The 16220-nt window shown below is 35.0% G+C and overlaps 1 protein-coding gene across 17 annotated transcripts in view; it reads right to left on the reverse strand.

The window, feature by feature from the left end:
* Positions 1-318: 318 nt before the first annotated feature.
* Positions 319-16220, reverse strand: part of LOC106673761 (potassium channel subfamily T member 2) — a 454961-nt gene continuing 439059 nt past the window's right edge. For 6 of the 17 annotated variants that reach the window (XM_024225474.1, XM_024225475.1, XM_024225476.1 and 3 more), the window contains 16 exons: positions 11516-11590; positions 10579-10684; positions 10272-10516; positions 10074-10208; positions 9904-10015; positions 9707-9745; positions 9498-9533; positions 8604-8789; positions 8128-8259; positions 7622-7705; positions 6517-6546; positions 5096-5301; positions 4803-5039; positions 4616-4730; positions 4141-4411; positions 319-503 (listed from right to left, as the gene is read on the reverse strand). In XM_024225474.1, coding sequence (XP_024081242.1) covers positions 4238-4411; positions 4616-4730; positions 4803-5039; positions 5096-5301; positions 6517-6546; positions 7622-7705; positions 8128-8259; positions 8604-8789; positions 9498-9533; positions 9707-9745; positions 9904-10015; positions 10074-10208; positions 10272-10516; positions 10579-10684; positions 11516-11590 — 1912 coding nt within the window. In that variant the 3' untranslated portion in view covers positions 319-503; positions 4141-4237. Of the gene's footprint in view, positions 504-4140; positions 4412-4615; positions 4731-4802; positions 5040-5095; positions 5302-6516; positions 6547-7621; positions 7706-8127; positions 8260-8603; positions 8790-9110; positions 9144-9497; positions 9534-9706; positions 9746-9903; positions 10016-10073; positions 10209-10271; positions 10517-10578; positions 10685-11515; positions 11591-16220 lie in introns of all 17 variants that reach the window. The other 11 variants (XM_024225477.1, XM_024225486.1, XM_024225481.1 and 8 more) reach the window with 8 other exon arrangements.

The raw sequence follows: 16220 nt of genomic DNA on the forward strand, positions 1-16220 counted from the left end.
TAGGCAGGATAGCCAAAGAATCGAAAAATTAATTCTGATATGGGTGTTTTAGAAACGGAAAGAATCTATAATATATTAACTCTGATATGTTAAAATATTACAGCAAAGAAAGAACTAAATTGTTTCCCGGACCACACACCCGTGGCTCGTATTTTTTTTTTTTAATTTTTAATTTAATTGTTTTAAAGCTCTACCCAAATCGAAAAGCTCACTCGGCATCAAAGGAATCACGAGCTCGTCTTTTCTAGCAATGTAAAACCAATAAGAAAACAACATAACCACCTCAACAACAAAGAAAAAATACATTATTTTTTTTTTAAATATGACTGTATACACTAGACGAGCGTAGAAGGTAGTCGAAGCAGGCAACAGCACACACGTTTTTCAGTTTTTCTTTGGTCAGAGACAAGTATTTAGTGTCCAGATCTTCATTACTAACTGGTGCCCAATCCAATAAATGAAGCATTTTTAAAAATTTGCGAATTCTTACATGTGCCGCACTCCTGAAACATAACTTATATTATAACAACGGCGTTTTTGTTTTTCCTAATGATTCAGAAATTTCTGCTTATTGGCTCAAAACATTGTTACTAATCAAAATAATAAAAAAATATTTATTCAAGTGATTAACTAATAGGTAAATTATTTTGTTAAAAAGGAATAATTGATACAATTCAATGGTCATTAAAATAGAGATTAGTCATATTGCCGAGCCTTTACAAGTCAAGCTTATAAAGTTAATTTTTATCAGTTTTTAAGGTCCACAGATAATTTGAAAAGGGAAAAGGCCATACTGACAAGACTACGCATAGGTCATACAAGAATAATGCACGGGCACCTTCTGGCCGGAAAGCGACCGCACAGGTGCCCGTTATGTAAGAATAGAATAATGGTCGAGCACCTCTTCAATTGCAGAAGGCATGATGTATATATAGTTAATATTTTGGCATATCATCGGACCTCTGCGTAGTCTTGAGGCATGGCAGCGGGCACAGGTCACTGTTCCGGTACCTCAGGGCTATAGGTATTTTTAAATGTATATAGTTTTATGTGTTTGTGTTGTGTCTGTGTTTGACTTTATGTTAATTTATTGGAATGAATGTAATTTATTAGCGTGAAAGGAAAGGGTTGCTTATAACCCCACCCCGAGGAATATCAAGTACTCTGGGGTGAGTGTATGACGTCTGGAGAGTAAAAGTAATTTATTAACGTGAAAGGAAGGGGTTGCTTATAACCCCGCCCCGAGGAATATCGAGTAATCTGGGGGAATGAATGTGACCAGACATCTATGTTTGTGGTGATGTATACATATGTATTGTATGTTTTGTTTTTATTCTGTATTTGATAACCTGAAGTACAAACGAGAGACTAGCATTCTACAATATCAACGTAGTATATATCTGAAATCAGAGAGTCAGTAACCAGATCGAGACGCTGAAATGGCTGCAGTTTAAAACAAAATATGCGCGAAAGAAAAGAAAAAGATGGAAAACACGCAGAGGGCCAGCGATGACCTCAGCTGTTTGTCGGCCCATAAACTTCCCACTTATATATCAGTTTTTAAGAAAATGACATCAAAATTGATCAGTTGTTTTCTTTAATTATGGCGATTTATAAAATAAACACTTTCTCAACAATGGTTGTTAAGACAACTAAAAAATTTCTGTTTATAATATTAAAAATATCGACTACTTTTCACTCATGAACACTCTGGATCAAGGTATGGTTTTGAAGAAAAAAGTAACTTCAGTTGTTACTGCCACGCTTTGGACCTATTTTAAGGTCTTCGAGGCAAAACAATCTTAAAAATGTCTACAGTTTGACATACGACATGGTTTTTAACAGGCAATCCCCAATTTCCTTGAAGACTCAGTCTCAAGATTCAATCAATAATAACGTTGATTGCTATAGACATATTTAAGACTAGTTTGTCATGACGATGACCTTAAAGTAGGTCCAAAGCTTGGCAGTAACAAATGAATTTGCTTTCTTTTTCAAAATGATACCTTGAGCCGTGTTCATGACGACTAAAAAATCAAATTGCTGATGTCTTGAGGAAAATATCCAAGTAAAACAGATGATGTTTATTGAATGATGTCGTTTGAAAATTCGTAAAATATTATTTTTCTTTGTATGAAAAACAAACCTCCAGATGACTGATTGACACTAAGTACTAAACAGAATTTGGACTAGGAAGACTTTCAGGACCGAAATCAGACAATGGTAAAGAACAAATAACTCTGTACAAAACGTTATTTCGACCAATATGGACGAAGTACCACCAAGGCATCGAACCAATCGAAGCATCAAATCAAACGTCCTCAGAAAAATCCTTCAAATTCCTAACATCTTCAATCACAATGACCTTAAGATTCCCTTCTTACAAGAACTTATCCATCAAGTTTCACTCTAATCTTTCAACCCACCTTAAACCTAGTTCCCAAGCTCACTCCACTACGTCCCATCTCAAAGACGCTCACGTCAACTCAAATGACGATGGCCTCGAGACTTTAGTACGTATACACTAATGCTTAAGAAGAATGGGCAGGTTTTAATAACCTTAATTTACTTGAAGAGTGACTCAATCCCAACATTGCCAAGGTTTGGAACAGCATTGCAACCATAACCCTGATAATGATCTTAAAATAGGTCGAAAGCTTGGCAGTAACGACTGAATTTGCTTCCTTCTTCAAAACGATACCTTGAGCCAGAGTGTTCATGACGACTAAAAAATCAAATTGCTGATGTCTTGAGGAAAATATCCAAATAAAACAGATGATGTTTATTGAACGATGTGGTTTGAAAGGTTTATAAAAAATTATTTTTCTTTGTATGAAAACGAAAGCTCCGGATGACTGAGTGACACTCAACTTCACGCTTTAATTGAAAACAATTCATATCACATAGGCGAGGATCAACATTCAATTGCTTTCCTGTGTAACATTTATTTTTTATCCATTTCAATACTAGTTTAAATTAATAACATATTAATAAATTAAATAATAAAAATAGTATGTCTTAACCTCTATACATAAACATTGTGACCCAACTGTCTGATGCTAAAAATATGATTGAAACAAAATGGAAGCGTTGGTGGGCCAGATTGGCAAAAAGCAAAGAGCTTGATCAATAGTTGCCCTGAGGATCTGAATCGAAGAAGGGTCATCCTCACCTGTTTAAGAATATGCCTTGTGAGGTTAGAACACAGACATTTACTTTTGAGCTAAAACTTGCATATGTGTCCGTTGCTCGACATTCCCACCTAGTTGAAGGATGCGATTCATTGGCTCCATACAGAGAGCATGTAGGAATGCCACTTGATATGAAAATCATGATTGATCGTCTGGGTCCCTTGTTCCTATTTTTGGAGGAAACGGGGTCATTTTATTGTACATATTTAGCGTTTGAGAGTGAATGTATTTATTGGTGTGAAAGTGTAGTGTAAGAGGGCTGATTGTCTACAGATTGACATATTTAAGTTTTTTTACAGGCGTTCTCAAATATGTCAATCTGTAGACATATTTACGATTGTTTTGCCTTGGTGATGACCTTAAAATAGCTCGGCTTGCTTACTTCTTCTTCAAGACCGTATTTTAATACTGACTGTTCGTAATTTTCCTTTGCCTTGCTCTGTACTCGCGAGTATGTTCAACGACTGTTTTTGGAGGGTGTTTAACAAGAGCTGCTAGGTCACGTTTTCGCTTACGAAAGACTCTTGTTTGTTCAGTCGATGTACATGGCATGTTGATTTATTCTGATATTATAAATTTATTTATTTCATGGGGGGAGTAGTGTTGCTGAATGATTTTACTGTTTCAGTTGAAGAAAAAAAATCATCTGAACTAATAACTAAACGAAAATAGAGAATATGATGTGAATTAACTGTTGTCCATGTAAGAAAAATAAATAAACAACCACTTTTTTTTTGTAAATATAGTACACATATCATCTAACGTAAGCCGTTAACATTATTTAAATACAATTACCCTTTTGAACGTTGGCAAATTAGTAAACATTGAATATTGATTGAGTTGTTTGAGAGATGCACCAATGGCCCATTTAATATTTTCTCCTGTGTCATTAATAGTTTAAAAAAAATTTTTCCTTGGAGTAGAGGTAAATTATTTGCAAGAGACCTACCCAGAGGATTGTGCTGCACATTGGACTGAGATCAGAGCCATTTGTTCCTCGTCGGAGGTCCTCCTTGGGGAAGCCGTCTGCCCCACATCAGGTTATATCATACGATCGTCCCCTGAAGAGACTCCTGGGTGCCTGTCGGACCGACAAGCAAGCCAGTGTTGCTAGATATGCTAGGCGAAGAATTTTCCTCTGGAGGAGTCACCTCCAAGCCTATGCTGCCGTTTAGAGCTATTTTGATCCCTGATGTCTCCACCGGCAGAGGAGTCATCGTCTAAAACAACCGATCAAGACTGAATTAAAAAATTTTCTTTGCCTTCAATGTTCTGAAAGAATTGACGTATTGAAAATTCTGTCATCCTGGTCTGCAAGTTCTCGGCAGAAGAATTAACACGGGATTTAATCAAGTTGCACATTAATCACCGACCAACACGATATCTCACAATTAAAATTTTTGTTTAAACAAATATTTTCATACTGGATAATGTCCGATGCCGATTTCTTCAAGACTGCTCTTTCTCATTGCCAGACCCTGCCTCAGAGAGTTACTTCGTCTCATAAGAATATCATCTACAACTCTCAAAGAGTTGGACCTAAAAGCATAAAATAAAAACATTATGATGGCCCGACAGGAAGAAAAAATTTAAATAAGCGTAAAACCTGACCTGCCCCGGAAGGTCCCGGCGACAGTTGGAGAATCCGGTAGGCTGAGGGAGTTCGCTTTAGTTGTGGCCAATGGAGGCGCACGAGGTGGCGGTGGAAAATATTGCCCAGATCCTCTCCTTGAGCCGGCCGCAGCTCCTAGCATTTGCGTCGAGCAGAAGCTAATATTAGACTTACGCCTCGAGTTGTGCCTTTCGAAAGTCTTCTGTGCCGAAAAAGGGCTTGGCCTTATCAAATATCTGAAAAAGATTATTATTATTTTCCAACTGAATGCCCAGAAGAGTGTGATACTTGCATAATGTCCCCTTCTTCCAGCTTCAGATCACAACTCGGGTTGATGATGACATAGCTCAGTGAAGACCTTTTCTCACTCACATCATCGTAGTCGATCGAAGGCAAATTCAAGCTCTCCATCCTTGACCTGACTAAATTTGCAATTTCAGCTCTTTCAATCATCTCATTGTGGTTATCCTTTGCCTCATCACCAATGTTTATTGAATACTAAAAAAAGATTTAAAAAAAGCTATAAAGTACCTTTATAGGAATTTTGGTGTAAATTATTTTTAAAAAAGTGAGTAAAGCAAAGGATTAACGTTTACATAAAGCACAATAAATTAGTCGAAAAATAGTGCTTTTTAAGCTTAGAGAATATGCATTAGTGACACTATTATCCCATCATTATAATTATTTTATGATGCGTAAATAATTAATTTTGTTTAGTGTATTTCTATGACATAAAAAATAGCAGAATTTTTGTGAGAAGACATGGTTTTAAGTTGCAGAACACTTACTGTCTCAGACTGCCTCGTGCGTCAGCGATAATCTTCAAGGAATAAAAACAAATTTCTGAAGACCAAATAATTGCAATTAAAACTATACTGTTTGGGCTTGAAAAAAAAGTTCAAAGTGGGAACGAAAATATAATTTTCGCTGTGAAATTTAATTGAGACAATTCAAAAGTTAAAGCTATAAATCTAACTGAAAATAAGCTTGGACTAAAAAGCTGTTCTGGGCAGATTTGGCTACGTGAGCAACCCCCTATCATCCATTGTCCATCACTCCAGGAAAAAAATTTTTTTTTGTTTGATGTGCTATTCAGCATGTTCAATAATTATTTAAATTATAATTAATAAAATGATCAATTAATATCATTTATAGTGAAAAAATATAAATTTTTACCGTGCATAAAACTTTACATTTTTAGGATTTTTTCCTCCAATAAATCCATAGATAAAAATAATATTTTATTTTTTTAATGAAGAATGTAATCATGCCTTAGAGCCAAGACAGGATCTAAAGGTTTTACATAGATATTTTTAGGGTTATGAGGGGGCATGCTGAATTTTTTTTTTTTTTTGATAGAGAATTGTTCCAAAAATATTTAAAAATTTAATAAACCCTAAATGATGATAGCTTTACCTCATCAACTGCTCTACTGTTTTCAAAATTAAAATATACTAAAGACTTACAACCCTACAAACCTATTTTTGTAGATAAGTACATATCTACCAAGCAATTTATAGACTCTCTTTTCGCTTTGGTAACATTGTATTCTACTGTGATATCAAATTTTCACAAAATGCTGCATTCATGCCAGTCAGCTATTTCATAAGGTAAAAAAAATATAAGTAAATAAAAGAAAAGAAAGATGCATGACAAAAATAATAAAAATGTGATATATGAAATTGTTTTTTTGAAAGAAAGATTTTGGTAAACCTTTTTCCAACGACCTCTGGCCTTTGTGGGCTATATAGAGAATTATCTTCTATAATATAATAAAATATGTATACAAATCAAAATGAAATGTATTAAAATGAGTGTTAGTGCCAAAAATCGCGAATTATAATTGTTTATTTTGTTTCCGAAATGCCGCTAATCTAGAATTTATCCTAGCTCTGTTCCCTCGCCACAATCCTGTCCTGTTGCTGCCTAGTCCTGCTCTAGTCCTGTTCGCTTCCGTCTTGCTTCCAAACAGTCCACTATTAATTAGCCTCCAAGAGTGATTTTCTTTTAGTTTTTTCAGTTTTTCTCTTATTTTCAAGAAACATTTTTATTCGTTTTGTTAATTATCGCGTTCAAAATAACGCGAGTGTCACCTCCAACATCCTTAATCCGACACATCATACAGGGTTCGGACGGAGCCCCGAAGGTAATTAATAGACTAGGATTCTGTTTTACCTTTGGCCAGAGTTATTGCAGGTTCTAGCTATTAAACGGCTCTCCTCCCTGGTTGTCGAGAAAATCAAGCCACAGTTAACAAGTTAGTATTTTATTTTGTATTTTTATTTAATTTAATTTTATTTTTATTGCGACCGAACAGCGCGTGCAGAAAATTTGGTCCTCCGGGCCGGATTAAATTTTTTTTCTGAAAACTAATTGTCTATTTAAAGAATTTATCATCTAGCACAAGGATTAACAATTGTTTATTTATGCCTACACCTCTGGTACAAACCGTTCTGCTCCCAAACCCTTTTCGTTTAGTTTTAAATAAAGTTACCTTTTTTAACGAACAATATTCTCCGATAGCAATTTTAACTAATTAGTTAGTAAATTTTTTCATATTTTGCGTGAAACGTAGTTTCATTAAAGTACCCACACCATACACTTCAGAAATAAAACAAACAATTATAATTCGCGATTTTTGGCGCGAACAATGAGAAATAATGATTTACAATATAAAAAATGTAAATTATGTATTAATCAATTATTTGTAAAATTGTAAAAGATTGAAATTTTTGAAATACTTTTATCAAATAAACAAAAAGGTGTTCAATGTAGGATTTAAGTCGGTATCGGTGAGTTATCGAATTACCATACATACCATAGAATGCTGAGAAGCGCTGTTCGCCCCACAGTTGGTCGGCAGAGGCTGGTATGCCATGCTTCCTTCCGCTGAACAAGGTTCCTTCCATGCGCAAGGCACAAACAAAAGAAAAACAAATACCGAGTTCCAAACTAAATAGAAAAGAGAAGTACCAATCGACTTTCAGAGAAAAGAGGATACATATTAAAGAGGGCATGCCATTTTTTTAAAATGATTTTTTTTCAGTTAAAAGGTTAAGTAAAAAGGAAGGATTCCGCCAAGGGAAAGAGGTGCAGTTAGTAATTTAACAAACAGAACTTTATCTTACAAATTATGAACATGCATATTAATAAAATTTGTAATTGCTTCAAAATCACAAATTAAATCTACCTTCAACCAGTTTTTTATCTAAAAAAATATTATATATTTACAAGAAGTTTAAATTTGTATTTATTGTAATACTGTCATTTTCATTTGGTTTTGTATAATTTTTTTGTCACATTTTTTATTTTTATTTATGTTACCTGTGGTGATCCAGTTGTAGAGGTGTCTTGTGTCCTATAAATACCAATCGGTATCTCACAAGTGGTTGAGCAAAGTTTCTGGTATAACCGGCCATATGTCCTGATCCACATGTCTTCTTTTGTTATTTTCATCTAAAATCAAACAGAAAAAAATTTATAAAATGATATGTGTGGTGATTAGTGACCGTTAATCGATAATTATTCAGAAATCGTGAGATGCGGTCTGGTGTGATGTAGGTTTCAGAAAAACATTTTCTTTATCCAACGTTTCGATCTTTATTGAGATCATCTTCAGGGCCTGGGATTTACAAACATTGTTTACATTTAACAAATATATTTAGGATGTAGAAAAGTGAATTTATACAATGCAAAATATATTTTTTATATTCAATCTTACATCACACCAGACCGCATCTTACGATTTCTGAATAATTATAAAATTATAAAGCATTAAGAACAGAAATAGCTTTGCTTACAGAAGTGAGAAATCCTGATCCAGGGGCTTGGTCAACACCAAGTAGGAGTCTCACGAATGTTATGACATAATCTTTGACAAACGCCTGGTATAGAAGTGTGTCGAGCATGCTTGCGCTGAAGACACTGCCTGCAGCGAAAGGTAGCCTGAACATGTACGATATATGTGATCCTCTTTCCTTCTCTCTCTGCAATGTAAGTAAATTAATGAAGAAACCGATTTAAAAAAAAAAAAACACCCGGGTGAAAATTTCTCGGAGAGTATGTCTAGTTTTACTACAAAACAATCGTACTATAATTCCTTTTGTATATCATTACCATAATTGACAATAAAAAGCGTAGGAAGAAAAAAAAGGTTTTTTTTTGCAAGTACAATGAAGGTTGAAATAGAATTGAAACTAACTAAAATATGACAAACAATTCGGATAAAAACAATAAGGACAGAAATGAAAGCATGAGCAATTCTACGATAATTTAATTTTTGCAATTTTTTGGATTTTGTCACTTACGGATATTAAGCCAGAACTATGCAAGCTACCATTCTGCAAAACATTGCGACATTAGGGCTTGAACAATTCTTCCACTTTCACACAAGGAGAGTACACTTGGAGAAAAAAAGGAAAGGATATATAAATGCTTGAACATTTGAGTGAAAAAAAAAAAAAAAATAATGGGCCTAAAAGTGTCATGCCCAAAACAATACAGGACCTTCTGAAAATTATTTTAAATTTAAAGTTTTTATTCAATCGATCAAATTTTGAATATTCAAGGTTTTGGTAAAAGGGGCACATCTGTATAAATTAGTTTAAAAAATACATTTTCTCAATCAGTGTAGGACAGACGTTTTATGTGCTTGTTTGGTTTTAAAAAAAAATCTATCAACAGATGAGACTTACTTTTGTCGAATAAAATTCAGATAAATCAAATTGATCCTGAAACAATAAAACTGTGTAAGATCAAATTCTCAATTTTTCTCTTTCAAATGTGTTTTATTTCATTCAGGCCTGAAATTGTTTAAAGCATATTTGACACTCACAAATGAAAAACAAAACAAAAAAATCACGTAAAAAAAGGGTAAATAATGAAAAAAACACATAAAGCTTACTTGCGGGTAGTGGAACCAGTTCTTACAAGTTTTGCCACCCTGAACAAAAAATTTAAAGAAAAAAAAAGTCAAAACAAAAACAAAAAGGTGATATAAAAAAAAAAGAACAAAACAAAATGATAAATATAGTAGTCAAGGATAGCAAAATAAAGGACAAAATCACATACATTAACTCAAATTTTTTTGTCCAGATTTACCTTTTCCATTTTACTGAGGTGGAGAGCATATCGGTCATGTGCTCTAAACTGCATGAACCTCATATTTGAACTCTGGGAAAGCTCAGTTATACTTTTTATACTCGGAAAAAACCTAAAACGTCATTTAAAATTAATTCGTCTTTTCAAGAAAAAATAAAATTGATATTTACTTAAACATTGTCTGCACTGCAACAATTGTGTTACAGTCTGCAAGTGTGTCCTCTTCAGCCGAATTTGACAGCTCTTTGTTAACAACAACGACATTTTCTGCCAATGTGATTCCTGCTCTTAATAAGTCATCCAAACTATTCATAAAAAACATACATAAATGAAAATAATAAAAAAATGATGTATCCAAATGGAATTACCAATCGATAGATCCTAGCATCCAATATATAAGAGGAAAGTAGGACACAGAATCAAGAAAAGCAATGTCGGGTCTCCTTTCAAGTAACAAAATAATAGGGTTCAGAGAATTCTTTGAGCGAAAGTGCGCACGGAGTGGAATTATAAAATTGTATATTCCGTTTGATGCATAATCTGCTGCTAGGATTATAGTCTTGTTTTGCCAGTTGTACTCTTTCGCATTTCTGTGTGTACAATGCTCACAAACCTTGTAAAATTAGAAAGAAAATTTTATGAGACGTTATCACGATTAAAGGAAATCTTATATACCTGCGCTAGTTGTAAGCAACAGAGCGGTTTCTTCTCTTTGAGCAGATAGCAGAGCGTCGGACTGACGCCAATGTAGGGCGATACTGGTGGAAACCCCTTCACAATCCTGGCCACACAATCAATACATATTTTAAAATATGACCTAACTTTTAAAAAAAATTTTTTATTAAGATGATAAACATCAAACTTGCAAAGAACAGTACATCAAACTTAAGCAACTACACCAAATATTACATTGGTCGAAGCACTCAAACCAAAAGCCATACAAAATTTCAAACAAACTAGCAAAGTCATGCTTAAGGAGATCCCTTGTGACAGGAGAGGATGGCTAAAAATGATGAAATTTTCATTTATTTTAATCTCATCAGATTAGTTATAAGTGTAACAGTTTTCTGTTATATCTGGCTTTTAACAGGCTTAAAATAGATACAATAAAACAATGATAATTTTTGTAAAGCTATTTGAACCAAATGCTTTAAATGTTTAAAAATTATTTAGAAGGCAATACAAAGGAAAATACTGTAATATGAGTATACAATAAAAAAAAATTGATTGGAGCAAAAGCATAAGCATATTTTATTTAGAATGAACTTTATAGTATATAATTGTTTAACTTCAATATGTAAAGATCCTTTTCAGCGTATATTGTTAAGTCCACTTGTCTTGTTAGCTGCAAATTTTCTAAAATTTATAACAAAAACAAAAAAGATTCAAGTCCATTGAGTGTCTTGAACAAAAGGAAATACTTGTTATTTAACGGCTCTATTTATGATGTAAAGCGAGGTATGTGAAAACATAGCCTACTGATTCATTTTATCCTATGTGATGGGTGTTATTTAGCTTTAAGATGAAAATTTTTCAATGTTAGCTTTTCTCGAATGAACTTTTACCTGCCTAAGCCTTTTATCATTTTTTTTTTTTTTTAACTCGCACTTACCTTTTGATCTCCGCCCTCCAATCGGTACTGGTCGTGAAGGCAGGTTCGTCCGCATCCGAGACAGAGATATGGAATCTGAAGGAGAACGTGCTTGCATGAAGGTTGTGTTTTTGGTATGGCAGACAACCGGTCACATGAACAATACACCAGCCGTCTCACAATATCTCTCAACATCAAAACATCAATAACGACACACAAAAAAACAAACAAACAGAAATGAAACAGGTGAAGGAGATAAAGAGAGAGAGAGAGAGAGAGAGACAAGGAGAGAGTGAGAGATCAAACGACAATTAAAAAGTGGATATAGAAATATCAAAAATTAAGCTGACGGACAATTTTAAAACATTTTAATCTGCTTCATTGATTATCCTTACCTGTGTTAATTGAAAAGTTCTTCCAAAACAATCACAAGGAAGTATAATTTATAAAAGGCATAAAATAATAAACATGTGAAATTTTTCTTAAAACAGATAAGAGCGTGCATGTACTTAAGGTGAGCATAAAAGGGGATCCTCATAACATAAAAGTGACATGCCAATTGATATTAAAATATTAAGATGTTATTACTTTCTTATTTTCAACAAAGAGAACATGCGAAAAGTCACACATTATTTACAAATAGAACATAACAGCAAACTTTCAATACATAAATCAAGTGTGAATTTGATTGCAAAGGTATTGAATAATTTTTGTTTTTAAATTATGTCCAAAATATACATTGGGGAAATAGTTTAGTTTTATACAAATCTGATAGATATGTCAGACCAGGAGGCAGTGGCGAGAGAAACCAACCAGTACTGGACTCTCTTTATTTCTTTTATTTAATCGGCTGGGTTAAATTAAACTGGGTGGGTTAGATTTAATTGTGGGTTAAGATAGAAGGTCACAAAGCCAAACGGCATGAAGGGAGTAAGGGTGAGACGTTGAGGAAAGAATTAGGGCTGGTGGGTTAGGGTGGAGGGATAGTTTTGAGTGGAAATTGAAGAAGAGTGTTCGGATAAGATATTTCATGAAAGGGATTTTAAGATTTTTATTGATTGTTTGATTGGTGACAGATGCATTGAGAATACGGTGGATTGTATTCGTTAGATATTGGATGATTTGGCTAAGCCCCACGGTTCAACTCTGTAGGTCCAAATAGGTCTGATGAGTGTTTTGTAAGCGGTTAGATTGTGATGAATGCTTAGTGTTGATTTTGTCCCAGTGGGTGTCTGAGTAGTCCACATCTTTCGGTAAGTTCTTGATGGTTTTAATCCCGTATGTGGGTTCCATGTAAGTCTACTAAGTAAAGCCCAATGTAGCAGACTTGGTTCGATGTTGGTACTATCTTGTTGTTAATGTGCACTGGTGGGCAGCTTTGTCGTTTAAGCATAAATGTAACATGTAGGCATTATTGTTCGTTTAACCTAATCCGCACCAGATTGCACCAGCTGGTAATGAGGTTCAGTTGTTGTTGGGTTGATTCTGTTGCTAGGATAGAATTGGAGTGTGTTAATAAGATTGCTGTGTCATCAATTGTGAGTTGTTGTTATGACAAGCCATTTCATAAAGGCCGCCAAAGCAACATAAAAATCAATAAGGCAGAGTTCCAATGATTGAGGAGGCATACGAGAGGACGGCGGCAGGCCTAAGGAGAGCCACACTGGATTGGATTTGGAGTTACTCGGTCACTTGCAACTTTAGAAAGAAGATAAAGTAAAAATAAAAGTGTTTGACATTATCAAGACAAAAAAACTGCTAGTGAAAAAATCTTGTGGGGTGGTGTACATTCATAAAGGTTTGTTACACTATACTATATACCTTGTCCAGAGAAAAGGAAACCAAAAAATAACTTTACACTTAATTACATTCTATTATAAGAATTCCTTTTTCCTTACTTAATTAGTTGTAACCATTTATAAGATATATTCGATTCATTAATTTGTTATTAATATAAGGATCTTTCATGTTTAAGGTGCAGACTTATTATTTTATTTTATTTTTTATAACCAACATATTAATCCCACAGAGTTATAAATACACGCTCCCACAACATTATAGTGTAAGGATGTATGGGTTTGTCGGCAGTGTAGATGGTGAAGAGCATTGGGCTTAGGACAGTTCCTTGTGAAACGCCAGCTTTGATTGAAGTGATGGGTGAAAAATCCGTACTTATTTGCAGTTTAAACCATCGATTCCAGGATGAGATAGAAGGGATGAGGGAGGATACGTTATAACTATTAAGGAGGCCGGGGTGCCATACTTGATGAAATGCTTCCATAACGTCCAGAAATAAGGCTAAGCAGTATTGTTTGTTTTATATAGCCGAGGATATTGTGTCGAATACTCTGAATCACTGCTGAACAGTGGTATGGAGAGGTCGAAATCCAAAATGATGGTTAGGAATTAAGTTTTAAGAGTCAAATATGGTAATTAGTCTTTTAAGGAAACGTTCAAAGATTTTGAATAACATAGGAACGAGGCTTATTGGTCTATAAGAGGATAGGGAACTGGGGGATTTGATAGGTTTTGGTATTGGTGAAAGATAGTTTCCACTGGATGGGGAATAGTTATAAAGTCTCAAAATTTAAGGTGTGCTCAAAATTCAAATGTTCAGGTAGACGAGTCTGAAGTCTGTGCCTGTGGGGGGCGAGACCATTCCAGAATTGGTTGACACCACACATCCAAAAAAAGTTGATCTATAGAACGTTAAGTTAGTTTTCTTGCCAAACACTACCAGTGAGTTAAAACCTCTCGATCGAGGAGTAATAAGGCAAGATTACATTAAAAGGATGGTACAAAAATACTCATCTACGACGACTTTGCCAAAAAAATTTGTTTTAAACGTCATCCAACGTAATAGTGCTTTCAGGGGCGTCGGTGGCCGCAACGGTTTAGGCGTTGACACGGCGCTCATCACTGTAAGGTAAAGGTCCCGGGTTCGAATCCATTTTCCCTTGTACCTCAGAAGAGCATGAAGACCTCAGCAGAAGTTTCACTGTGTTTTTAAAATAGCCGAATTCGATGAGAAACCAGGACGAAAACCAGGACGAAAGTCTAAATATTATATTATTTTTAATGCAATGCTTTAATTGTTACGATGGTTGTTTAAAAGTCAAGAGTTAAATGTGTATCATCGTTTTTGGAAGGAATACGACCATTTCAACTGGATTTTCGGCGTTTTAAAACACGGGCTGTTCATCACTATTTCACAGAGATGAGTTCACTCGATCCAATCACTTCGATCGTTTTTTATTCGCGTATTCCCCGATGAAACAGGAATAAGCCGAATCGACGGCCAATCGTACATGCACTATTATCCAGGAGGCGACTCATCTCCGAGTCCGATTGTCATGCAAAAACGGTCAATTGTTGTACAACACAAATGAAAACCAGAGGTCCGAAAAAAAGTAAAATGTTGCTTGATCTATACGAAACATTATTTGCATGAACAAAATAGAAGATTATACGGAGATCGTGAGATGCGGTCTGAGACGTAGGTTTTAGAAAAACCTTTTCTCTATCGTGCTAACGTTTCGATCTTCATTGAGATCATCTTCAGGGCTCAAAGTGTTTTATGTGTGGTTGTGTCATTCCCCGTCATCATAATCATATTTTTTTAAGTATGTTTTGTAAATATTAGGAATTTTCCTATTTCGATTTAGATTTCAAGGGGGGGTACTCCTCCATCTTTGCGATGGCCGGCTGTTAAATAAGGACCGTTGATGACTTGAAAGTACGGGTACGGTATAAGGAGGACTCTCTTAAGCTTCCAGTATTGCCCCTAGTGCCAAACCCAATCGAAGGCTTGCTTGACATCAAAGAATAGTAGCACTCCCTTGGTCAAGATGTCCACCACTCGATGGCACTGCTGAACAATGAAATGGGAACGTCCTGAAATTCCTTGAAGACCGACTCAGTTCCGACATTGTCAAGGACTGTGAGAAGTCAGTGTGTTCACAGTCCTTGGCTATGTTAGGACTGATTCGGTCTTTAAGGAAACGTCTGTATGTTTTTCAGCATCTCAAGCGCAAGGGATGTGACATGGGTTTGAAGGATTCTGGTTGAGATGATCTTTATGGAATCAAAAGAAGTACAAGGAAAGGAAGGGTAGGTACGGGTTCGGTATAGGAAGTACTCTCTTAAGCTTCCAGTACTGCCCCTAGTGCCAAATCCAATCGAAGGCTTGCTTCACACCAAGGAATAGTAGCACACTCTTGGTCAAGATGTCAACAACTTCATGTCACTGCTGAACAATGGAATGGGAACGTCTGAATCCAAACTTGTAGTCGGGGGAAAGGTTACAGGCCTGAAGGATGGGGAGATTGTTAAGCAAGAAGCTTTTTTTATAGAATTTTGCCCATTGTAGGCACCAGACTAATAGCACGGTTGGATGATGTAAGGTTATGAGATTTTTTAGGCTTTGGAATCTTTCGGATGAGGTTAATTAATTAATATATAAAGTGGATCGTTTAGTTGAAATTAAGTGTTGGTTAAATTCATGCGTTTTGAAATTATAGTTCAACGTTTTAGTTGCCCTGATGAGAATATAATCTCTAAAATGAAGGCCATAAAACGATTTGCTTCTGTAAGACCGTCCATTTGGGCCCCATTAGCAGATTATGTTCTTTTTTGAGATGTGACTAAGACATTTTGAATTTGTATTTTAAATAGTTGTTAAAGTTTCTAAAAGTCAGAATTTTACGATTTTTCTGAAGGGCATTCA

This window comes from Cimex lectularius, unplaced genomic scaffold, assembly GCF_000648675.2.
Source record: "Cimex lectularius strain Harlan isolate CLEC.00 unplaced genomic scaffold, Clec_2.1 scaffold6, whole genome shotgun sequence".
Taxonomy (NCBI): Eukaryota; Metazoa; Arthropoda; class Insecta; order Hemiptera; family Cimicidae; genus Cimex; species Cimex lectularius.